Below are 26,795 nucleotides of genomic sequence, written 5' to 3' on the forward strand. Positions count from 1 at the left end.
AATTCTACTTTCATTGTTTTTGTTTGTTGTAAATTCTTAAAATTATATTTATAATAACATTACACAGATTAACTTTTAGCATAAAGTCCTTCTGATCTAATGAAATATTTTGTTTCACCATTTAAGCAGCATATGCAACTTACTCTTGCCCCACAGATCTCTGAGAATTTTGTCCTTAAGAAACACCTTTGGAGTGGGGACTTTCCTTCTTGTTAAAAATTTTCCTTTGCATGCAGCTTATTAGCTTGTATGTTTCTATAGAATACACACCCACATACACACACACACACACATATAGACACATGAATGAGAGAGGGAGAATGTGAGGGAGTAGATTGGTTTCCCAGTTTCTAATCTTTCATAAGAATGTCTGTCCAATCACCAGGAAATAAATATTGACATATGGCACCCCACTCCAGTACTCTTTTTTTTAAATTTTATTTTATTTTTAAACTTTACATAATTGTATTAGTTTTGCCAAATATCAAAATGAATCTGCCACAGGTATACATGTGTTCCCCATCCTGAACCCTCCTCCCTCCTCCCTCCCCATACCATCCCTCTGGGTCATCCCAGTGCACTAGCCCCAATCATCCAGTATCGTGCATCGAACCTGGACTGGCAACTCGTTTCTTACATGATACTTTACATGTTTCAATGCCATTCTCCCAAATCTTCCCACCCTCTCCCTCTCCCACAGAGTCCATAAGACTGTTCCATACATCAGTGTCTCTTTTGATGTCTTGTACACAGGGTTATTGTTACCATCTTTCTAAATTCCATATATATGCATTAGTATACTGTATTGATGTTTTTCCTTCTGGCTTACTTCACTCTGTATAATAGGCTCCAGTTTCATCCACCTCATTAGAACTGATTCAAATATATTCTTTTTAATGGCTGAGTAATACTCCATTGTGTATATGTAACACAGCTTTCTTAGCCATTCATCTGCTGATGGACATCTAGGTTGCTTCCATGTCCTGGCTATTATAAACAGTGCTGCGATGAACATTGGGGTACACGTGTCTCTGTCCCTTCTGGTTTCCTCAGTGTGTATGCCCAGCAGTGGGATTGCTGGATCATAAGGCAGTTCTATTTCCAGTTTTTTAAGGAATCTCCACACTGTTCTCCATAGTGGCTGTACGAGTTTGCATTCCCACCAACAGTGTAAGAGGGTTCCCTTTTCTCCACACCCTCTCCAACATTTATTATTTGTAGACTTTTGGATCGCAGCCATTCTGACTGGTGTGAAATGGTACCTCATAGTGGTTTTGATTTGCATTTCTCTGATAATGAGTGATGTTGAGCATCTTTTCATGTGTTTGTTAGCCATCTGTATGTCTTCTTTGGAGAAATGTCTATTTAGATCTTTGGCCCATTTTTTGATTGGGTCATTTATTTTTCTGGAGTTGAGCTGTAGGAGTTGCCTGTATATTTTTGAGATTAGTTGTTTGTCAGTTGCTTCATTTGCTATTATTTTCTCCCATTCTGAAGGCTGTCTTTTCACCTTGCTGATAGTTTCCTTTGATGTGCAGTAGCTTTTAAGATTAATTAGGTCCCATTTGTTTATTTTTGCTTTTATTTCCAATATTCTGGGAGGTGGGTCATAGAGGATCCTGCTGTGATGTATGTCAGAGAGTGTTTTGCCTATGTTCTCCTCTAGGAGTTTTATAGTTTCTGGTCTTACGTTGAGATCTTTAATCCATTTTGAGTTTATTTTTGTGTATGGTGTTAGAAAGTGTTCTAGTTTCATTCTTTTACAAGTGGTTGACCAGATTTCCCAGCACCACTTGTTAAAGAGATTGTCTTTAATCCATTGTATATTCTTGCCTCCTTTGTCAAAGATAAGGTGTCCATATGTGCGTGGATTTATCTCTGGGCTTTCTATTTTGTTCCATTGATCTATATTTCAGTACTCTTGCTTGGAAAATCCCATGGACGGAGGAGCCTGTTACGCTGCAGTCCATGGGGTCGCTAAGAGTCGGACACGACTGAGCGACTTCACTTTCCCTTTTCACTTTCCTGCATTGGAGAAGGAAATGGCAGCCCACTCCAGTGTTCTTGCCTGGAGAATCCCAGGGACGGGGGAGCCTGGTGGGCTGCCATCTATGGGGTCGCACAGAGTCGAACATGACTGAAGTGACTTAGCATAGCATAGCATATTAATATATATTTTCTAAATATTATTTGTTTCAGATAATCATAGCAATATTCAGTAAAGAATGTGATCTTATCATATCAAAGTAAATAGGTAACAATGTCAGTGAATGTTAATGAAAAAATTTATTTTTTCCTCATAGCGTGATATATGTTAAACCCATTGCTTTTCTGAGCTGTGGGATTGAGCATGCACACACAATCATGTCCTGTATGGCACTGATCTTTGCCATTCTTGTATTATATTTCTCCATGTTTTGCTTATTCTTATCTCAGGAAAGAAAATCCATTTCCAGTTCTGATAGGAAAATTGTTAAAATATTTGCCATGTATTTCCTTACTCTCATCCCTTGAAACACCATAGCATATATTGGTATTTCATCAGAGTCTACAAAAATACTTTCCATGAAAAGTTACTAGAATGAAAGTGCAGTATGTGTATCTGGACAAACTCTGAGAGTACACTTAGAAAACCAAATTTCCTAACCTAATTTACTATGGAGACTCTCATAACTACTTCTACTATTTTTATTTCCCTCTATCCTCAAACTCATCTAAAATTTTCAAGAAAAGCTATTTATAAGAACTCCATATAATTACACTGCCATTAAACTTAAAAAAAATAGTTTTCATGAATTTTCCCAGATTATTCCCTCTGAGTTAAAAGTTTTGAAACTTCTGAATGAGTCTGCCTCATTGTATGGAAACTTTTTATAATGTTCTACAACTTGCATTGTTTATGTTTCTAAAATTACATATAAAAATAACCTTCTGTTGAAGACAGGTTTAAAATAATCATTATAGCTTTTATAATGCCCACCACAATATAGAATTTAATTGCTGAGCATAGTATTAATGAGTGCTAATAAAATGCTTTGTGCAAAACACAAAGGTTTATTTCACCAGGAAATATTTTGAAATAATTTGCCTTTTACATTATGCCATGGTGGGGCAGGGCATTTCCTGCTCTCAGAATTCAAATAAAACACATAATTTTAAGTTAACCTAAATTTGAGTCATATAAACATTTAATCAAGAATGAATGAAATATTGTCTTTGAACAAAATGTAAACACAAAGCATCTGCTGGGCAATTTCTGAAAGGCGAGCTGTATTACAATCTGTTATAGGCATTTTTAAAAGAAATGTATAACATAATTTTAAGTGGCAGACTTTTTTCTTATAAATACTGCCAACTAGTTTTATAGGTTGTGTTATTCTAGAATGTTACATACATCTTGCCAAAATACATGCCAAACAATATTCCCCCCCCCCCCCACTCTGTAGACTGAATCCACCCACATTGCAAATTTTGGTTTTTGTTAGGAAGCTAGAGTTCATAAGATTTGTCATTACCTGTTCGGCATGAGCCCAGACTGAATCATTGTCACTTCATACAATGAACATCTCTTACTTAGACTTTTATAGTCATCTTTGGAAATTTTCTCAAAAAGAGATCAGTTTTCACTTTTTAAAAATATCCTTATAAATGATGAAAATCAGCTACAGATAAACAGAAAATATTTTTGGTGAATTAATATTACCAAAATGTATAGATTGTATTGTTAAAAATTCCTAATGCTTTTATTTAAAATATCTTTAATGGGCTAACTAACACTGCAGTCTTTTTTGTTCTTTTCTGTGTGAAATTTGGACATTATTTAAAGTTCAATTTCTTTTTGTTTTCAAGCTCATCTTTATTGAGGTAAAATTCATATGAAATAAAAATTAAATCATGCAATTTTAAATAATTTGAAATAAAAATTAAAGCACATGATTCAATTTGACAAATTTATACAGTTAAGTAAGCATTAGTCACTCAGTCATGTCCAACTCTTTGCGACCCCAAGGAATGTAGTGCATCAGGCTCCAGTGTCCATGGGATTCTCCAGGCAAAAATACTGAAGTGGGTTGCCATTTCCTTCTCCAACAGTTATGTAACCACCCCCACGGACAAAATATAGAACATTCACATCATTTTAAAAAGTTCTATAATACCCCCTAATCACAGCCCATGACAACCACTGACCTGATTTCTTCCTATTTGTGTTGCTGTTGTTCAGTGTTGCAGTCATGTCGGACTCTTGTGACCCCATGGACTGCAACATGTAAGGCTTCCCTGTCCATAACTATTTCCCAGAATTTGCTCAAACTCATGTGCATTGAGTCAGTGATGCCATCCAGCCATCTCATCCTCTGTCACCGCCTCCTCCTACTGCTCTCAATCTTTCCCAGCATCAGGGTCTTCTCCAGTGAGTTAGCTCTTTGCAACAGGTGGCCAAAGTATTGGAGCCTCAGCTTCAACATTAGTCCTCCAAAGAATATTCAGGGCTGATTTCTTTCTATAGTCTTGCATTTTTCAGAATGTCAAATAGATGGAGTCAAATAGTATGTCACCTTTTATGTCTGTCTTCTTTCTCTGAATAAAATGCTTTTGAGATTCACTATCATATCAGATCTAATCCCTTGAATCTATGTGTTACTTCCACTGTATAACTGTAAGGGATTTGATTTATTTCATACCTGGATGGTCTAATGGTTTTCCTTACTTTCTTCAATTTAAGTCTGAATTTTGCAATAAGGAGTTCATGATCTGAGCCACAGTCAGTTCCTGGTCTTTTTTTTTTTTTTTTTTTTGGTGACTGTATAGAGCTTTTCCATCTTTGGCTGAAAATAATATAATCAATCTGATCTGAAGAGAGAGTGCCTGAAGAACCATGGACAGAGGTTCGTGACATTGTACGGGAAACAGTGGTCAAGACCATGCCCAAGAAAAGAAATACAAAAATGCAAAATGATTGTCTGAGGAGGCCTTACAAATACCTGAGAAAAGAAGAGAAGTTAAAGGCAAAGGAGAAGAGGAAAGATACACCCATTGGAATGCAGAGTTCCAAAGAAGAGCAAGGAGAGATAAGAAAGCCTTCCTCAGTGATCAGTGCAAAGAATGAGGATAACAAGAGAATCATAAAGACTAGAGATCTCTTCAAAAAAATCAGAGATACCTAGGGAATATTTCATGCAAATTTGGGCACAATAAAGGACAAAAATGCTATGGACCTAACAGAACCAGAAGATATTAAGAAGAGGTGGCAAGAATACACAGAAGAACTATACAAAAAAGATCTTCATGACCCAGATAACCACAATGGTATGATCACTCATCTAGAGCCAGACATCCTGGAATGTGAAGTCAAATGGGCCTTAGGAAGCATCACTACAAACAAAGCTAGTGGAGGTGATGGAATTCTAATTGAATTTTGCAAATCCTAAAAGATGATGCTGTTAAAGTGCTGTACTCAACATGCCAGCAAATTTGGAAAATGCAGCAGTGGACACAGGACTGGAAAAGGTTAGTTTTCTTTCCAATCCCAAAGAAAGGCAATGCCAAAGAAATGTTCAAACTACAACACAATTGCACTAATCTCACAGGCTAGCAAAGTAATGCTGAAAATTCTTCAAGCTAGGCTTCAACAATACTTGAACTTTGAACTTCCAGATATTCAATCTGGATTTAGAAAAGGCAGAGGAACCAGAGATCAAATTGCCAACATCTGTTCGATCATTGAAAAAACAAGAGAGTTCCAGAAAAACATCTACTTCTGCCTTATTGTCTACACCAAAGCATTTGACTGTGTGGATCACAACAAATTGTGGAAAATTCATAAAGAGATGGGAGTAACAGGCCATCTTACTTGCTTTCTGAGAAATCTGAATACAGGTCAAGAAGCAACAGTTAGAACCTGACATGGAACAGCAGGCTGGTTCCAAATCAGGAAAGGAGTACATCAAGGCTGTATATTGTCACCCTGACTATTTAACTTATATGCAGAGTACATCATGAGAAATGCTGGCCTGGATGAAGCACAAGCTGGAATCATGATTTTTGGGAGAAATATCAATAACCTCAGGTACACAGATGATACCACCTTTTTGGCAGAAAGCGAAGAAGAACTAAAGAGCTTGATGAAAGTGAAAGAGGAGAGTGAAAAAGCTGGCTTAAAGCTCAATATTCAGAGAATTAAGGTCATGTCATCTGGTCCCATCACTTCATGGCAAATAGATGGGGAAACAATGGAAACAATGAAAGCCTATTTTTTTGGCCTCCAAAATCACTGCAGATGATGTCTGCAGCCATGAAATTAAAAGATATTTATTCCTTGGAAGAAAAGTTATAATAGCATATTAAAAAGCAGAGACATTACTTTGCCAACAAAGGTCCATCTAGTCAAAGCTATGCTTATTCCAGTAGTCAAGTATGGATGTGAGCTGGACTGTCAGGAAAGCTGAGTGCCAAGGAATTGATGCTTTTGAACTGTGGTGTTGGAGATAACTGTTGAGTTTCCCTTGGACTGAAAGGAGATCAAACCAGTCAATGCTAAAGGAAATCAGTCCTGAATATTCATTGGAAGGACTGATGCTGAAGCTGAAACTTCAGTACTTTGCCACCTGATGCAAAGAACTGACTCACTGGAAAATACCCTGATGCTGGGAAAGTTTCAAAGCAGGAGGAGAAGGGGACAGCAGAGGATGAGATGGTTGGATGGCATCACCGACTTGATGTTTATGAGTTTGCATAGGCTCTGAGTTTGGTGATGGACAGGGAAGCCTGGTGTACTGCAGTCTATGGGGTCGCAAAGAGTCACAAAGACATGACTGAGCAACTGAACTGATTGACAACTGAAATTCACTAAGATTATTGCATGTATTCATTTCTTTTATGGAGAAGGCAATGGCACCCCACTCCAGTACTCTTGCCTGGAGAGTCCCATGGACAGAGGAGCCTGGTGGGCTGCAGTCTTTGGGGTCGCTAAGAGTCAGACACGACTGAGCGACTTCCCTTTCACTTTTCACTTTCATGCATTGGAGAAGGAAATGGCAACCCACTCCAGTGTTCTTGCCTGGAGAATCCCAGGGATGGGGGAGCCTGGTAGGCTGCCGTCTATGGGGTTGCACAGAGTCTGACATGACTGAAGCGACTTAGCAGCAGTAGCAGCAGTATCTTACTATATTGATATATCACTGTGTTTATTAATTCACTGGTTGATTATTTCCTGTTTTTGGCTACTTTAAATGTTGTTGCCTTGGATATTTAAATATAAATCGTATTGTGGACATATGTGTACTAGGTAGAGTTTTCCATAGAAGTAAAACCAAACTCTACTGATACAGTACAGTTAACTTTTCAGTCTCTGTAAAGGCCCAGTAACAGGCCAAAAACTGTTTCTCAAGAGGAGAACAGTTTTCAGAAGAGGATGACAGATTTTTGCTCCAAATCCTAAGGGTTTGAGTTATGATTAACCTATTGGGGCCTGACAAATGCTTCAGGCAGCAGTCCTATCTGCCACTTCAAGCACTTTTGAATCCACTGGATTATGTGGCATGAGGAGGCAGAGTGTCTTGCCCTGCAGCCTGGACCTGGTACAGAGCCTTCTTTAGTTCTGGGTCCCACTCAAAACTAGCAGCTTTTAAGTTCACTCAGTAAATGGGCCAGAGTTACACACCCAAAGAGGAATATGTCACCTTAGAAATCCAAAGAAACCCTGGTAGGTGTTGTGCTTTTTGTTTGTTCACTTTTGTAGGGAGACCAAATGCAAAAACTTATCTTTTGTCTTAGAATGTATGAGCTTCCCTAATGGCTCACACTTTAAAGAATCTGCCTGCAATGCAAGAGACCCAGGATTAATCCCCGGGTCAGGAAGACCCTGTGTAGAAGGAAAGGGCAACCCACTGCAGTATTCTTACCTGGAGAATTCCATGGACAGAGGAGCCTGGTGGGTTACAATTCACAGGGTCCCAAAGAGCCAGACGTGACTGATTAATACTTTCACTTTAGAAGGTATATCTCAACGGGTCCACACTAGACATCTTGGATCCCTAGACATTTCACTGTGGTCGAAGGCCCCTGAACTTTTGTCAGATTATATCCCATTCTCTGACACACAAATGTCTCACCAGTTCTAGAGTAGTTGTTACTACTTGTTCTCTAGGTCCAATTAGCATAGTGCCATCATTGTAATGCACCAGTGTGATATCTTGGGGAACTTAAAGGCAGTCAAGATCTCTGCAGACTGAATTATAATGTGATGGAGAGTTGATATAGTCCTAATTTAGAGGAGTCAAAGAATATTGCTGACTGGATTAATAACCATATTCCATGGACCAGAGCATGTGTTAAGTTTTCAAGCAATAATTTACATCTGGTACGGCAGCTACAATTGAAGTCACCAACTGGTTCAACTTATGATAATCTGTGGTTATTCTCCAAGATCTGTCTCTCTTCTGCACAAGCCCAAATTAGTGAATTGAATGAAGATGTGGTGCAACTCATCACCCCTGTATCTTTCAAGTCCTAGATAGTGTCATCAATCTGCCCTCTAATGAGGTAGGTTTTTTGGTTTACTATTTCCCTAAATTGATAGTTCTACTGGCTTCTATTTGGCCTTTCCCAACATTTTAGCTCTTATCTCACAGGCCAGGGAATCAGTGTAGGGATTCTGCCAGCTGAATGTATGTGTTTCAGTTATGCATTCTACAAGTGGAGAAATAACCACACAGTGGGTTTAAGAACCAGTTGGGCCCATTGTGAAGTGGACCTGAGCTAAAACGTCATTCATCACCTTGAGTTAATAAGTCTCTACTCTGGTGGACCACAGTGACATTTTGGGTCTCCTAGAATTAGTGTCAGTTCAGAAATACTGGCAAGTAGTCCCCCCCAGAGTCCTTCCTTTTTCTTAATGTCTAGTTACCCTGGTAAAAGAGTGTGGATTCCTTTAGTGAAGACTTGGAGAAAGGTTAGCCATACAAATTTTTATCAGTGTAAAAGGATCCTTTCTCAAAGGGACCCAACCTTTTCTTCATTACAGAGATTCTGGGTTAGTCAACTGGCTCTAATCAGGGAATTAATAAAAAGACAATGGCTCATTGCTGTTATGATTTAGGTTATCTTTTTATTCACTTGACCTCAAACCTTCTTGCTTATATAGATCAAGTAAGAATTTAGTAAGCCTTCTTACATGTTTCACTTTTAGGAATACTGTGATTAACCAGTAAATACCATTGGTCTGTATGAGTCAGACTGTTCTGTTTTTGTTTGTCTGTTTTACTTTATTTAATTCAAGTATAGTTGATTTACAATGTTTTACTAATTTCTACTGTACAGCAAAGTGATTCAATTATATATACATATACACATGTGTATACACACACACACACACACACACACACATTCTTTTCCATTCCATTCCACTGATGGAATCCTGTGATTTATCACAGGATACTGAGTATAGTTCTCTCTGATATATAGTAAGACCTAGTTGTTTATCCATGCTATGTATAATAATCTTCATTTGTTAATCTCAAACTCTCAATTCAACCCTCTCGCATCTGCCCCTGCCCCTTGGCAACCATAAGTCTATGAGTCTATTTCATAGATAAATTCATTTGTATCATGTCTTAGATTCTACATATAAGTGAAATAATATGGCATTTGTCTTCCTCTGATTTACTTAGTTTAGTATGATAATCCCTGGGTTCATCCGTGTTGCCTCAAATGACATTGGTTTATTCTTTTTTATGGCTGAGTAGTATTCCTGTGTGTGTGTGGTATGTATGTATTTTGCTGTTGTTTAATTGCTAAGTCATGTCTGACTCTTTGCAACCCCATGGACTGTAGCCTGCTAGGCTTCTCTGTCTATGGGATTTTTTGCCATTTCCTTCTCCAGGTGATCTTCTTGACCCAGTGGACCCAGAGACTGAACCTGCATCTTCTGCTTGGGAGGCAGATTCTTTACCACTGAGCCCTGTGGCGGGGCCATTCATCTGTTGATGGACATTTAGGTTGTCTCCGTGTCTTGGCTATTGTGCAGAATGCTGCACAATATAGGGGTGCATGTATCTTTCTGAACTATGGTTTTGTCTGGATATATGCCCAGGAGTAGGATAGCTGGATCATATAGCAACTCTAGTTTTCTGAGGAAGCTTGATACTGTTTTCCATAGTGTCTATGCTAACTTATATTCCCACCAAGAGTCTAGGAGGGTTTCCTTTTCTCCACACCATCTCCAGCATTTGTTATGTATAGATTTTTTAATGATGGCCATTCTGACTGGTGTGAGGTAGTAGTACCTCATTATAGTTTTGATTTGCATTTCTCTAATAAGTAGTGGGGCTTCCCAGGTGATGCTAGTGGTAAAGAACCTGCCTGCCAATGTAGGAGACATAAGAAATGTGAGTTTGATCCCTGGGTAGGAAAGATTCCCTGGAGTAGGCAATGGCAACCCATTCCAGTATTCATGGATGGAGAATCCCATGGACAGAGGACCCTGGCAGGCTACAGTCCATGGAGTCACAGAGAGTCAGACACGACTGAGCGCACAGAGAATGATTAGGATGTTGACCATCTTTTCCTGTGCCTGTTGGCCATCTGTATGTTGTCTTTGGAGAAATTTCTCTTTAGGTCTTCTGCCCATTTTTTGTTTGGATTGTTTGTTTTTATCATTGAGTTGTATTCCTTGTTTATATATTTTTGAAATTAAGCCCTTCAGACTATTCTCATTTATGCTTTAACACTGTTGTTATAGAATCCATTCCCACCTTGTCTTTAGTGACTGAACGCTGCCACTTGGTCCCTCTTGGATCCCTAGATCCAGTCACTTCCATTGCACTTAGATTTCTCAATTCCCTGACTGTAATTCACATTGTAAGTTCTTGCCTACAGAGAAGAGTGCTCAAACAGTACTTTAAGTACTCTGGAAGTCTTCTCACAAATTTTTTTTCACAGTATTGGTGAGAAGCAAATCTTCTATACTATCCCAATGTGGGTATATAGGTCTTATGTGACAAACCCACTATAATATTTACATATACCTGAGCCATTTAATTCCTTGCTTTATATTAAATCAAGGTTCAGTTCAGTTTCGTCGCTCAGTAGTGTCTGACTCTTTATGACCACATGGACTGCAGCACGCCAGGCCTCCCTATTTATCACCAACTCCTGGAGTCTACCCATACTCATGTCCATTGAGTCAGTGATGCCATCCACCATCTCATCCTCTGTCATCCCCTTCTCTTCCGGCCCTCAGTCTTTCCCAGCATCAGGGTCTTTCCAAATGAGGCAGTTCTTCACATCATGTGGCCAAAGTATTGGAGTTTCAGCTTCAACATCAGTCCTTCCAATGAACACCCAGGACTGATCTGCTTTAGAATGGACTGCTTGGATCTCCTTGCAGTCCAAGGGACTCTCAAGAGTCTTCTCCAACAGTACAGTTCAAAAGCATCAATTCTTTGGCGCTCAGATTTCTTTATAGTCCAACTCTCACATACATACATGACTACTGGAAAAACCATAGCCTTGACAAGATGGACCTTTGTTGGCAAAGTAATGTCTCTGCTTTTTAATATGCTGTCTAGGTTGGTCATAACTTTCCTTCCAAGGAGTAAATGTCTTTTAATTTTATGGCTGCAAGTCACCGTTTGCAGTGATTTTGGAGCCCAAAAAATAAAGTCAGCCACTGTTTCCCCATCTATTTGCCATGAGGTGACTGGACTGGATGTCATGGTCTTAGTTTTCTGAATGTTGAGCTTTAAGCCAACTTTTTCACTCTCCTCTTTCACTTTCATCAAGAGTCTCTTTAGTTCTTCTTCACTTTCTGCATAAGATGGTGTCATCTGCATATCTGAGGTTATTGATATTTCTCCTGGCAATCTTGATTCCAGCTTGTGCTTCCTCCAGCCCAGTGTTTCTCATGATGTACTCTGCATATAAGTTAAATAAGCAAGGTGACAATATACAGCCTTGACGTACTCCTTTTCAAGGCAGATCAGGTATTTCCAACTTGCTCACTTTGGTGGGCCCCTTTTTCATCATATTCTAGCCAACTAACCAACCAACCAAAATCCTTTCTACCTCCTCAAGCTGCAACATTAAATGCAGAATGTCTGCTTATTGAGCCCTATCAGTATATACAACCTTATTCAATTTTTTTTTCCCACCATTATCCCACGCTTAGTATCCATTCTCACACATGTTCCCCAGATTTCTGTCTGCATCAATTAGAAAACTCAAGTACGTCTTTTGGAGTATAGTGCATCTATGATGAGTCACACTTTTAACTTCATCTTTGGGGCCTACTAGGACTTGGGTTAATCATAAGTCTCATGGGGTTGTGGGGGTGTTTCCTGTGCAGACTCAACATTGTCTTGCTCAGCAACTACCTCATGAGAGACCATTACAGCTTCCTCATGCAATACCTAGTTAATCTTCTCAGATGGGGGGTGCTGAGGCCAATCCCACTGGGCTAGAGAGGCCACTTTCACTGTTTGAAATGTCAGAATTTAAGGGCTCAGTGTCCCTAGATTTATCAGGGTCTTCCCACATGTCCTTATTCCAACTTGAAGGATCTCACATTTTCCCAGTCAGTGTCCTAACATTAACAGTAGACTAGCTATGAGGTTGGGAGGTCAACTTGGTTATAATGCAGCCAATCACAGGATGAGGTTCTGAATTTCATTTCTAGCAGGCTCAGACCTATGACTATAGGAGATAAACATCTCCTTCAGAGCACATACAGAAGCTCTCAGATCATTTATGTGGCACTTGAGGTGGAAATTTGAAGCCCTGAAGTCATCATTTTTTTAAAAACAAATGATGTTGTCTTTAGAAGCCCTGAGCCATGTTATTTTTGTTCATTATTAAATACTTTTACTGCTAATTAGATGTAATCAATACATATTATGGAGATATATGAGAATTTTCAGAGTATAATTTTAAATTTAAATTACAAAATGTTCACAGTAATGCATAAAGTACTGTCCCCTTGCATATAAATGTGCTAATGCAAGTGTGCACATATGTGAAGTGTGTGTGTCTTTATGTGGAGAGAATAAGCCAGGAAGATACAAAAGTGAAAAGTGAGTTTGTTTTCTTTTTCTGGAAAAGAGGAATAGAAGTTAAGGGAAAGGAGGTTAAATGGGGTTTCCAACTTTAGGTTATAGAGTTTATATAAACTTTTACATTAGAAAGTGTCAGTTGACTTGTTGATCCAAAAATGAAATCATTTATTGCTTAAAAGATAAAACGCATTTGATACATGATTGAATACTATATGTATCTGCCTTTACATATGAAAGCAAAATATAAATTAAATTGAGTAAACTCAGTTATTTTTCCAAGGGTCAATTGCTGGCAATCCCTATTGGGTACCTGCTTTTACCTTAGGATTTAAATATAACCACAATAAAGTAACAGTAACAATAGCAGCACAGGAAACCTTTCTTCCAAAGAAGGTTTCATTGTCTTTATTATGTTTAAACACTTACTGAAAACATCTGTGCATGCCCATGTAAAAATTTATAATTTCTTTTCACTTTCTAACCAAACATTCTAATTTTAAAATTGGATATGGGAAACTCCATGTTTGTCCACTGTTGAGAAAAAAAAATTGAGAAAAGAAAACATGACACATTTATTTTCAGGATCAATGAAACATATGACAGTTGTGGTTATGAGTGAACATTGAAGATAGAGTTTTGCATTTGTGACAGTTCTTATAATCTAATTTTAAATGGTTTTCTTATAGATGAGATGTTGCATAGCATCATATCCTAGGAAACCCTAAAATAAATTCTTAAGATTTACATTTTTTTTCTGGATAAAAAAAGATGAAAATTTCAGAAATTAAACTTGCCTCTCCTAAGTTAACAGTTATCTGTGATTCTTTGTTTATCATTTTATTTCTGGTGTACACATAATCTTATAAAGAAAACACTGGTCTGGGTAAAGGAAATTTTGGAGTAGAAAACAACAATTTATATCAAATTATATAACTTCTTTTATTCAGTCTTTTCAGTAGTCAGTATCTCAATTAAGCTGTACATTTCAGTTCTGTTAACCATATTTTCATATATTAAAATTTGTCATTTTCCAGTGGTTTTGATTGTTTTCCCTCATATAACTGAATCCAATGTTATTGCATCAGATATATCATTCCTCAATATTGAAAAAAAAAACATTAAAACTTTCTAGACTTATTAGAAAATATTTGTTTGAATTATTCATTTTTTCTAAGTTTTATTAAAAACTAAAACATACTTTGGGGAAATCATTTTAAAGATGAACACTTTCTACATCACTACTTATTTTGTATTTGCACTTATATTCAGCTAAGCATCATAAAAATAAATAATATGCCTGAGGTAGCTTTCACTCACTTGCTCACTAGCTTAAGTTAGTGATTCTCAAGCTCACCAGAATAAAGACTCTTTCAGGTTTTCAGGTTTTATACCATAGACACTTTGCATGCATGTGTGCTAAATTGCTCCAGTCATGTCCTAGCCTTTGCAACCCTATGGACTGTAGCCTGTCAGGCTCCTCTGTCCCTGGGATTCTCCAGACAAGAATCCTGGAGTGGGTTACCATGACCCCCTCCAGGGGTTCTTCCCCACCAGGGGTCGAACCTGTGTCTCCTGCATTGGCAGCCGGGTTCTTTACTACTGGGAAGCCCCAATATACACTTTACTGAAAAGAAATTAGTAAATACCATAATTTTATTCTCATAATACAACTTCAAAAAGAAAGCAAAGCATGCCATATATAAAGTCCTAATGGTAATATGAAATATAAATAAGAAAGTAATTCATAATAAATATATTTTAAGGTAAAAATGTGTTGGCATGACCACACTAGAAAGTATAATGAAGAAAACACACACGTACGTACTCACTGAACTAGGAACCAGGGAAAATCTGCATGTACAGAAACAGTCTGATGTGCATTTGAGGTTAGCAATTCAAGTACTTTTGACATAGTGATGCTATTTCCCCAGAATGGAAAGTAATTCTTGATGTACTTCCAAACCAAACAAATAAAATTTTAAATTTATTTACCAGCAGTTACCTTCTATGCATAATAAACCACAAAAGACTGCTCTGTATTTTTTATTTAAAATGATGTTAGTTTCTAAGCTTGAATACTTGTAAATACATGTCCCACCCAGGCGAAAGTCTAGTGAAAGTAAGTGTCAGTTGCTCAGTTGTGTCCAACTCTTTGCGACCCCATGGACTATACCTCTGTCCGTGGAATTCTTCAGACAAGATACTAGAGTGGGTTGCCATTTTCTTCTCCAGGGAATCTTTCCAACCCAGGGATTGAACCCGGGTCTCACACACTGCAGGCAGATTCTTTACTATTTAAGCCAAAATGTCTAGTAAGACATTTGTAACTCAGTTAGATTTCTGGGTAATTCTTTGTTGTGCAAGACTATTATATACATTGCAGCATGCTTGCTATCTGTAGCCTCTTTCTGTTTATACAAAACACCAATAATGCCTCGCTTACCTCCACAAATTTAAAAATGCTCCAAGGAGAATAACTATGGTAGAGATATTTTTCTCTCAGGATAATGTCCTGAATAATTTTTGCAGCTTGCTGTGTTGTCACTGTGTTTTATATTGTCATTGAATGTGACAATATATGTCATAAATTATGTTTTTATGACACTACATAAACATAAAACATAGTGATATTCAATTCATTCTCCCAGTTGCTTTTATTAGTCAGTGCTCTCCTGTGAGAACCCTGTACAGTAAAAGGTATGTTTCATATAGGTTGTCAAAAAACTCAGGATTTACTGTCAATTTGAACTACAGCAATTATATGAAGCCCTTCATCTAGACTTTTTGAAGTGAATCTTATTTCAGGGACAATATGTTGGTTTCGGGCTGAAATTCTTGTTGCTTTCTAGTGTGCCATCATTTTATGTATGTATATCCTATAAGCTACCTTAATTCTTCGTATAAAAAAATAGAAATAGCAAAGTGCTGAGATAGAATATATGATATATGCAGCATGCATCAAATCCTTAGTGGCATAGGTTTTATCTAATATGGAAGCATTCCACAACAATTTTGGAAACTAGGATAAAAATATTGTTAGCAGTATTTGGAAATTAAGATTATACAACTGGTTAATAATTTATTCAGTTTATAACAATTCAGTGAAAATTGGTTGATATAATGAATAGGGATTATATTTTGTTTCTTCCATAAAATTTCATTATATTCATGTCACACTTTATTTGACTATCTGTCTCAACAGTAAAGAAATGTGACATAGAAATATTGAAAATCATGCTTCTTTGAAAATATAGAAGACTAGGTTAAAGATATGGCATCACATGGGATTACTAAATTACATGATATGGGAATATATCAGGAGTAAATAACTTTCTTTGTCAATTTTTGGTAGAATAATTTTCTTTTAAGTGGAGAAAATCAGGTTGGTAGGACATTTGGCCAATTGAATAACTGACATTGGAGCTTTCAAAACTGGAATTTTTAAAAAATGCATAGTGTTATGTGTGATCAATTGTGAAAAATATTTTGATTTGACTTGATAGGATATGAACAATGTCCATAGAGATAGAAGATACAGTTCCATGACTAGATTTTCCTGTGGAATTATGAAGAGATAACCACTGTGAAAATTATAAGCGATGTATTTTGTTAGAACTAGCTGATTGTATTAGAAGCCTCAAGAACCTCTTTGTGTCAGCACAGGTTGATAGACACATGATATTGGTATACAAGAAAGATATGGTTTATCATAATAAAATCCAGTTCATTCTATGAAGATACTGAGTACTTGCTTTTATCATAGAGGCAGAATTCTTTAATTATATGATAAAATGTTTGACATTTGATGACAAGATATAACAGGATTTGAAGACTACACATAGAAATCTTATAATTTTCCAAGATGTGTAATAACATATCTTGAAAAATCTCTGAAGACCTTTGTAATATTAGATTAAATCTTTATTTTCTTTTTCCTGTTCTTCACCGTGTTTTATTTCATTGTACAACTTTGGTCTATCTTTGGTTTATCTGAAGCAGTCACACATGTGCAAATGTGTGTGTGTGTGTACATGCATGTGTACGTGCACACACACAGAGCCAGATTGAAATTTTCACACTTCACCTAGAAAGGAGACTCTTTAGCTTATTGCTATCAAGTTAGCTTAAATAAATCACTTAATTCTTAATTTTATTATCAATGAAAACGAAAATAGAATGACATGGTTATTGTTATTTGATATCTTTCCTGGGTGTAAAAAGACAGTGCGGTAGAGTAGACAGCAGCATTGGTTCTGGGGTCAGATTGCATGGACTTTACACAAGTCTCTCAGTTTGGCAAGTATGCGAACTTGGTACCACCAGTGGGAATAATAAAGGATCGCTCTCATTTGTTGTCACAAGGATTTGAATGCAGTTAAAATATTTAGAAAAATGTGGTTCCAGGTGTAGCCTAAAGTTAATCATTGTTAGTTTACTGCCTGGCTTACTTCTAGACATAAAATAGGCAAGAGACTTTCTTATCTGTATTAAAGTAATAATATCCCACAGAATATTCGTATAATAAGGAGGAGTCATACAAAATAATCAGTATGTTCTTTTTTAACGACTCCAGTTGAATAAAATCTTAGACTTCATTTTATAAACTTCATGCACAGCTTTGCTCATTTTTTTCTTGGTAGGTAGTGGTAGATCGTAATTTAAACATAATGATACTTGAGAAATTGCCACTCACAGAACTACACTGAAAAGATGAATTAAGGAAGTTTTCTAAACAGAGAGTAAAAAAGAAGCAATGTAGGAATATCAGAAAACATAGTAAGCAAAAATGGGGAGTAAATAAAATACTGTTTATTTCTCTCCTTGAGGTTTCAAAATTATATTTCATGATTGGATTTTATATTCATAAAATATAGCAATGTTTTAGTGATTCTGATTTTTTTTAGAGAAACTAGTTTTTAAAAGAAAATTGTTATGAGAAAAATAAAAGAACATAAAGGAATATTAGATTTCTACACTTCATTGGAACTAATAATACTGATAGTGTTACATATATATGCAAACTGATTCCAACAGCAACCATGAAAGTTATACAAAGAGATACACTCAAAAACACTACAAATAAATCAGAATAAGATTCCAAAAAATATGTTCAAATACCAAGGTGAAGGCAGAGAAATGAAAATCAGAAAGAACAAACAAAAAACAGTGCTGATTTATTCATAATTACACTTTTAGTAACCTAAAGAAATAAATGAATAAGTGGTCAAATTGTCTTTGAAATTATGAGTATTATCCAGTAGTCTGATAAAATATGATTTGTAATATTGAATAACTTTAAAAGAAGGAAATAATTAAATAAAATATTGCATATATTATTTGCAGGCACTAAAATCATATTTTTAAACATGTTTATAATAATAGTAAAAATAGCAAAATATATATAATATTGTCATCTATATGAAAGTTATCAATATTTGTTCCACACATTTCTTTTGCCTTTTTGCTTAACTAAAATATAATATAGCTACAGAAAAGCATATTGTATAAATTTACATTGTATCATATTATGTTGTATGTTTATTTACATAGATAAAAATTATAAGACATTTTACAAATATTAAAAGGGTTTATCTCTGGAAATGGCATGTGATGTTTTTCCCCAAATATAGTGCTAAGGAATCCTAATCTAATTAAAGAAACCAAAATGAAGAAGTACTCCTGATTGTCATCAGGTGTAGGGGTTGATTTAGATAAAGGAACATACTGATCAAAAGGAGCGGACCCCTTGAGATGCATTTGACCTGGACAATTCCTTCAATAATCTGGTCTAGCAGGCTCAATTTCTCCACATTCCCTCTAGTCCAGTCCCATTAAATCATTCTAAAGGGGTTAAATAACAGACATCCCAACCCAGATGCCAAAAAGCATTTGATGATGGGTTAGATCTGCCAAGCAATCATTGCTATTCATCAGTAAAATTAGATGTCCATATGAATGTGCATATAGAAGGAAATTTCAGTATGTATTGTAACTGTGTGTGGCAGTCTGTTGCCATGGAACGCTCACTTCTCTGATATTTACTGTCAGACTTCATTCACAGATATTTCACAGGCAGATGGTTTCTTTCACTGGCTCAGGAGCCACTTCAAAGTGTTTTGATTCCTGACCAAGTCGTATATCATACTTCCTTTAGGAAGATTTTCTTCCCAGCTGCCGACTTTAAAATAAAATCAAGAATAATCAAAAGGTTGCACAACCCTTTCAGCTTAATTATCTTCAAAGAGCAGACAGCAAAATCTTCTTTACCATAGCGATGTATTGGAAATTAAATAATATCTAACACTTCTTTAAAGGCAACATTAGCATCATGGGAGAGGCTCTTATTAAGACAACTGACAGAAAATATAACAGGAAAATCCACAGAGATTTGTGTTTGTCATTTCCATTACTTTCAAACTAAAACTGAAGGCGTTGAATATACTGTTTTTTCTCTTAATTTGCATTCAGCCAACCCATTCAGCCCTGAATTCTTTCAGCATTAGAACATTCTCCCCTGCTTGATCAGAATCTGGAAGTTGTAAGATATATTAACTTTTTATAATATGAGTTTAAAATTGGGAAGAAGTTTTCTAGGAAAAATTGTTTTCATTATTATTGAAATAGTTTAAGTTTATAGGAAAGTATGATTTTGAAATAAGATTCAAATATAAGATAAATATTAGTGGAAATTATTATAACAAACATAAAGCAATCATTTTGAATTTTCAGTTCTTGTAACATCATCTGTGGTGTTTCTTTGGTGGTCTTGTTCATTCAAATTTGGTTGTAATTATTGCACATAGTTTAGGGATGGACTCTACCATCTGGATTTGGGGAGGCTGCTTTTAAAAGTGCCTCTTTTATGCAGGTGATAGGCAATTCTGATAAATTTCAGCTATCACTGGTGAATATAATACAAACTTAAATAATGTTAATTTCAGTAATTAAAAGGGCAGACCTAAAAGAAGCAAAAGAATAAATTCAAATTGTTATTCCTTAGAACAATAGTACATTCTATTTAAGTTTTTCATACTAACAAATAAATAAATAATGACATTTGGGTCTCTTGCCCTCTCCTCCATTACTTACTTTTTTTAGATGTAATCACAGTCACCTGGAATTAAAAAAATAAAAATAAAAAAAGTCATCACTGACTATAAATATCACAATATTCATACAAATAATAATAATTGTATTAGCTGTCAGGAGTCTATGATAATTTTTAAAAAATCAAGTATCAGCCTCTTTGATTGCTTCTTCATATGACAGTAATCTTGTGATACAAATTTCAGTAGCAAGAATAGAAAATAAGTAAGAACTTCTTTAAAATTATTATCATCAGATGTTTGAAAAATTCTGTTTTTCACAATTTGTTATTCATAATGTCCAGAAAGTTTTTATGATCCTTACCAAATATGGTAAAGCTTTTATCAAGTTTCTTTTAAAGTTGCTAAGTTTCCTGACATATGTGATACAACCAATAGTCCTTTTATATCTGAAAGATGGGTGGAGTGGCATATTGAAGGGGAAATACATTCTTTGCAGTCATTAGTGCTGGACGATAGCTTGCAGGAATATAAGTATACACTGAAATACTGTGAACCACAAAAATATATCCCACTAAGCCAAAACTAAATATACTTCCAACTCAACTTCCTTTTACCAGATCCCTCAAAATGACTGTGGCCACTGCAATGCTACCTTAGATGAAAGATTGTGTCTGAGGGAGGTCTGAGTGGAAAAAGACAGTACTCTTTACAATTGTGGTTAAAGTATCTTACTCTTGCACATTTCACAAAAACATATGACCATGAAAACAGATTTCTAGAATCCTCTCTTGGGGTTTTGAAATGGGCTCTTGTAGGCAAAAGGTCCTTCAGCTTGAGCTTCATTAGTTTCATGGCAAGGATCCTTATGCATATCATTATTATATATTCACATACATCCCCACACTTTCCTGTTACCCCTGTCTTCTCATATTGCTCATATTTTAAGCCTAGATTTCCTTGTCTGTTTCTCCACTGTCCTCTGGGCAGGGAAAATAGAGAGCTTCATCACATATTTCAGTGCCTATCAAAGTACCTAGCAAAGAGATGCTAATTAAACATAAAGGAAAAAAGCTTTATAGTTCCTGTAATTAAAAATAATTATATAAATATATTTTAATTAAAAATCTGTACATGAAATAACCAAAATAAATTGAAAGCACAATTAAGTACTTAACAAGGAAAAGCAAGTAATATATAATAATGGTTTGGACAAGGTTGGTAGCTATGAAGATGGGGGCAAAGGATGTTTCAAAATCTACCTTGCTGAGCTAGAGTTGGCAGAACTTGTTGATGGATTGAAACCAGTGAAAAGAGGGAAAACATCAAGTATTTAGTTAAACTATTTGTTTAGAGTGGACTAAAAAGAAAAAGACTAAAAAAAAAAATTAGGTTTTAGCTGGGAAGTCAAAGACTTAATGTTTTGACATGTTGAATTTTCTGTGCTTGTGAGATAGTTAAGATTAGATGTCAGTAGGCATTTCAGAGTAGTTTATAGCAGAAAAGACCAAAAAACCTCATGATATCAGAGAGTAGAGGCAATGGCTTTGACAAACAGCCCCTCAATAATCTAACATAGTCATGGAAGTCAGAAATAAGGGGAAGCAGGGGGGTCAGTATTTGAGAGTGATCAGTAGATGAGACAGTGTAGGACAGGAGTCTATTGTGAGAGGAAATTCCATAGTTGAGCAGTGGTTGTCTGAGTTAGTGGGAAGCATGGATGTGCCTGATGACAAATTATAATTTGAGTGAACTGCTAATACCAAAGACCCACTAAGCACTAAATATGACAGAATCATACTTATTGACCTTACACAATGAAGTGAGTGAGTGAAGTTGCTCAGTCGTGTCCAACTCTTTGCAACCGCATGGACTGTAGCCTATCAGGCTCCTCCATCCATGCGATTTTCCAGGCAAGAGTGCTGCAGTGGATTGCCATTTCCTTCTCCAGGGGATCTTCCCAACCCAGGAATCGAACCCAGGTCTCCCGCATTGCAGGCAGACGCTTTACCGTCTGAGCCACCAGGGAAGCTCCCATATACAATGAAGAGGGCAACCCAGATGAACCACGGAATGCCAGTGGACAAGAGGAAGGAGGGAAGCATCTTTTGAAAGGTTTGGGATCCTTCTGAGGGATTCTGAGGCGGAGACTAAGGGCAGCTTAAATTAGTTGTGTTTCTGTGGTCAGACTGTGTGTGCTCAGTCATTTAATTGTGTCTGACTGTTTGCAACTCCATGGACTGTAGTCCACAAGACTCCTCTGTCCATGGGATTTTCCAGGCAAGAATACTGGAGTCAGTTGCCATTTCCTCCTCCAGGGGAATCTCCCCAACCCAGGGATTGAACCTACATCTCTTGAATTGGCTGGTGAATTCTTTACCACTGGGAAACTCTGTGGTAAGATTAGAAAATGGAATATTAAGTAGATATTGGTTGCTGCCACGAGGCGAGAATGGTTTAGCATTTGGGTATCCCGGGTGTTATATGAGTATAGCAAAGTGGGTCTGTGAACATCAGTGTTAAGAACGCTGGAGCTACATAGAAGTGGTTGTTCTGTCCTTTTATAGCTCCTGCATGACACGGGGAGAAACAATGTTTCCTATTAACTTTGCAGCTAGCCTTGTTAAGCATTCTTTCTCACAGTGTTAACAGTGAGGTTACTTGTTTTGTTTTCAGTGTCAGCTACTTTTCAGGTGCTCAGTCCCAGCTAAATTTTAACTCTCCTGCAGAAGTTGGCAGAGAAGGCGATGGCACCCCACTGTAGTACTCTTGCCCGGAAAACCATGGACGGAGGAGCCTGGTGGTCTGCAGTCCATGGGGTCGCTAGAGTCGGACATGACTGAGCGACTTCACTTTCACTTTTCACTTTCATGCATTGGAGAAGGAAATGGCAACCCACTCCAGTGTTCTTGCCTGGAGAATCCCAGGGACGGGGGAGCCTGATGGGCTGCCATCTATGGGGTCGCACAGAGTTTGACACGACTGAAGCGGCATAACAGCAGCAGCAGCAGCAGAAGTTGGAGGGGCCATCTTAATAGACATGGCTGCTTTAGGGAAGAAACCAGCAAAGCTGGTCCAGTGGCAAACACTGGAAGGTATAATGGAGAGAAGAACCTGAAGGCAGGTGTCTGACAGGTGTCTTTGTTTCTTCAACTGGGGGATTTATGATCATGATGCTATTCACTCCTCTCTATTTTATATTCTTTGAACTAGAAATTCTGCTTTTAGAAATATATCCCAAGAAATCATACACAGATGTACACGGGTTTTATACAAAGATGTTCATCACCACATTGTTTATTTTACCCAGATGTTAGTTAAAATCACTCTGTATTTTGAGGATCAAAAAAGATTAACTCAATTGGCCTCTTTTTGCGAGCCCATATATTTTAATATAATTGGTTTCCTTCAAACAGTTTTTCATTTTCCAAATTTTTTCCCTAAATTTCCATGTGGATCTGAGTTTTTCCTCCAGTGGAGTTTCAAGTGCATGTAATGTCCCAAACCTCTCCTCTCCACTCCAAAATTAACCAAATCTCATTTCTGTTTGATTCCTATTTCTCCTACAATTCGCTTTTGTGTGAATAGTAGGCTTCCTTGGAGTTTTGGATTTAAAACAAACTTTGCTATTCTTAACTTTTTGTCTCAATATCAACAGTTATCATAAGGTCCCCTTTATGACTGCTCTTAAATCTTCTTATTTGTCTCTACACCAGAGTTAATAACCTAGAAAGAAAGCCTCAAAACATGAAAGAGTTTGAAAATGAAATGCTAAGGGCAAGTTGAACAGTTATGAGTAAAATGTTATTCCCTGTTCTCACTAACTTCTGAACTATTAGCAGTAACTCTGAGTTTGTTACCAAAAGCAATTTCTTTGATACAAATTTGTTCAATTACAATTTCTGTAAAAATTCTGAAATACTGTTTACCCTGTAACTCCTTTGGAATTATGATTTTAATTACACCCAGAGTATAATCTGCTTATTTAAAGCTTAATTTAAAGGCCTATTTATTTCAACATAATTGTTTTTCCTTATAAGAGCACTATTGTGAGCAGAGGTCCATGTGTGATAACTGTGTGATTCTTTGTTTGAGATGTGGGGCAAACCCTATACCTATGGGTAGAATTTGGACTTTCCTCAACAGAAAGTTGATTTTTTCAGTGTCAGTCATTATGGGAAGAAATTGATCATGGAAAATAAAACATGCATTTTAAAGATAGGATAGCATTTTTCTCTCACTGAGTTCTGTGAATAACTAGGTCTAATTCTGAGAAACGTGTATAACAGAAAGAGACACCTCCGGGTAAAGAGATGTCATCTGACCCCTTCCTGTGGAGACAGGCAGTGGACCTGGGCAGGCAGCTGCTTCAGGAATCTTACATCACACCTCACTTAGCAGCTTCTTGGGGGGCTCCTGTCTGTCAGTCTCCATAAATGACACACTATTGTTTTTCTCTTCAGTAATCTATATTTTCTGAATGACTTAGAGGTTACCAGAAGATACCACTCCTTCTCTCTCTCAAAGTTAGATAAGGTCTGATAAAATTAGTAGTTGTTATGATATAATTTGCAATTCAAATTTAATTAAAAATCTAATAGTAAGAAAATAATCTATAGATGATGATGGTGGTGGTGGTGGTGGTTTAGTTGCTAAGCTGTGTACAGCTCTTTTGATTCCATGGACTATAGCCTGCCAGGCTCCTCTGTCCCTGGAATTCTCCAGGCACGAATACTGGAGTGGGTTGCCATTTCCTTCTCCAGGGGATCTTCCCTACCCAGGGATCGAACCCATACCCATGTCTCCTGCTTTGCAGGTGGATTCTTTACCAGAAGGGGAGCCCACGAACTTTGAAATAAGTGTAGATAAATATGCAGTGCATTCCATCAGAAACAGAACTTTTCTTCTAAAATTTCTCCTATCTCTCAAAATACACCAAATTTTAGAAAATCTTTTAAAATATGTTTATTTCACTAAGGGTAAACCTTGGAGAAATTATTTAACTTCTCTATTCTCCAGTTTACTCATATGTAAGATTCAGATTATGTGATGGCTAATTTCATATGTCAACATGACTGGGCGAAGGGATGCCAGATAACTGGAAGACCTGGTTTCTAAATGTGTCTTCAGAGAGATTAGCATTTGAAGTAGCAGATCGAATAAACAGCTCCCTCACCAAGGCAAGTGGATATCATCCAGCCTCCTGAATAGAACAAAAGGTGAAGAAGGGCTAATTTCCGCTTGAGCTGAAACTTCCATTTTCTCCTGTCCTTGAACTTCGGCACTCCTGTTTCTTGGAGTTTCTGACTCAGACAAGAACTCACAACATCTACTCTTCTTCCCCAACCCCTTCTCATGCCTATGAACTGTGTAACTCAGGACAGTTACGCACAAGCTTTCCTGGTTCTCCAATTTGCAGAAGGCAGACTGTGGGACCTCTTGTTCTTACATACATATATACATACATATATTATATTTTTTTGGAGAACACTGACTTGTACAGATAACAAGACTTAATTCACAGAGTTCCAGTGATGGTAGATGAGTTAACACAGATAAAGCACACAGAAGAGTGCTTAGCATATATATGGCAAACACTCAACATTGTTGTTGTTTTTGTTGTTGTTGAGCCTTTTGAAAGCCTTTTGTTGTGTTATTCAGTCGCTCAGTCATCAACAACTCTCTGCTACCCCACTGACTGTATCACACCAGGCTCCCTTGTCTTTCCCTATCTCCTGTGGTTTGTTCAAACTCATGTCCTTTGAGTCAGTGATGCCATCCAACCATCTCATCCTTGTCACCCCCTCCTCCTGCCTACAGTACTACAGGAAAAGACCCTGATGCTGGGAAAGATTGAGGGTAGGAGGAGAAGGGGATGACAGAGCGTGAGATGGTTGGATGGCATCACTGACTCAATGGACATGAGTTGTGCAAATTACTGCAGATAGTGAAGGACAGGAAAGCCTGACATGCTACCATCCATGGGATCACAAATAGTCAGACACAACAGAGCAACAACAAGTACATACATAGAACTCCAGTATTTGGCTTATGCAGCACAAAACAACATGGGATTCCTGGCACCCAAACATAAATGCAATTATACATTCCGCACTAGATTTAGCTACATAATGAAATCCAAATTACACCCCAAAACACCCTATGTTTCTTATTAAACACTATTATATTCCTGATATATAATACAATAATAGGATAGATGTAGTTCTAAAACATTTCGCTTATTTTCCAGTCTATTGCCACCAGTCACAAGGCCTTGAATATATGCTCAAATTGTAATTTTCCTTACTGGTATCCTGAATATCTTAATATAAGTGCCTCATTCTGGATGAAAGCTAGTTGTGTGAACTCAAAGTATGTAAGACACTTACTGATAATTTGAACTTTGTAAGGAAGAGTTTAGCTCCTTGTAGGGAAAAGGAAATTAGCCAAGATGGTGTGGTCAGGCCCTCTCACCCCATGTTTTGTAAACAATGACCCTGCATGGTTATGTAACAGCTGAGATCACTTATAGTACCGCACATGCGCATCACGAGGTACTCGATTGTCATCCGCTACTTTGTGCAGTATGCTTGTAAGAACTTTACTGTGAAAGCCCTGGCTACTACTGCATCACGTCTACACTGGGGCAGCATCATGATTATGTTATGTGAGGTTATATTATGGCTACTTTATGCTATGT

General features: G+C 37.0%; 1 protein-coding gene across 6 annotated transcripts in view; it reads left to right on the forward strand.

Moving 5' to 3' along the window:
• Positions 1–26,795, forward strand: part of LOC147355172 (uncharacterized) — an 814,003-nt gene that overhangs the window by 648,228 nt on the left and 138,980 nt on the right. Inside the window, exon 5 of one of the 6 annotated variants that reach the window (XM_086346818.1) lies at positions 4,810–4,921. The exons of the other annotated variants lie outside the window; for them this stretch is intronic. Coding sequence (XP_086202944.1) covers positions 4,810–4,841 — 32 coding nt within the window. The 3' untranslated portion in view covers positions 4,842–4,921. Of the gene's footprint in view, positions 1–4,809; positions 4,922–26,795 lie in introns of those variants that run through there. 6 annotated transcript variants of the gene reach the window in all.

The sequence above is a fragment of the Bos grunniens genome, chromosome 17, assembly GCF_055505025.1.
Source record: "Bos grunniens cultivar Pamir isolate PY7600 chromosome 17, Bosgru_T2T1.0, whole genome shotgun sequence".
NCBI classification, from domain to species: domain Eukaryota; kingdom Metazoa; phylum Chordata; class Mammalia; order Artiodactyla; family Bovidae; genus Bos; species Bos grunniens.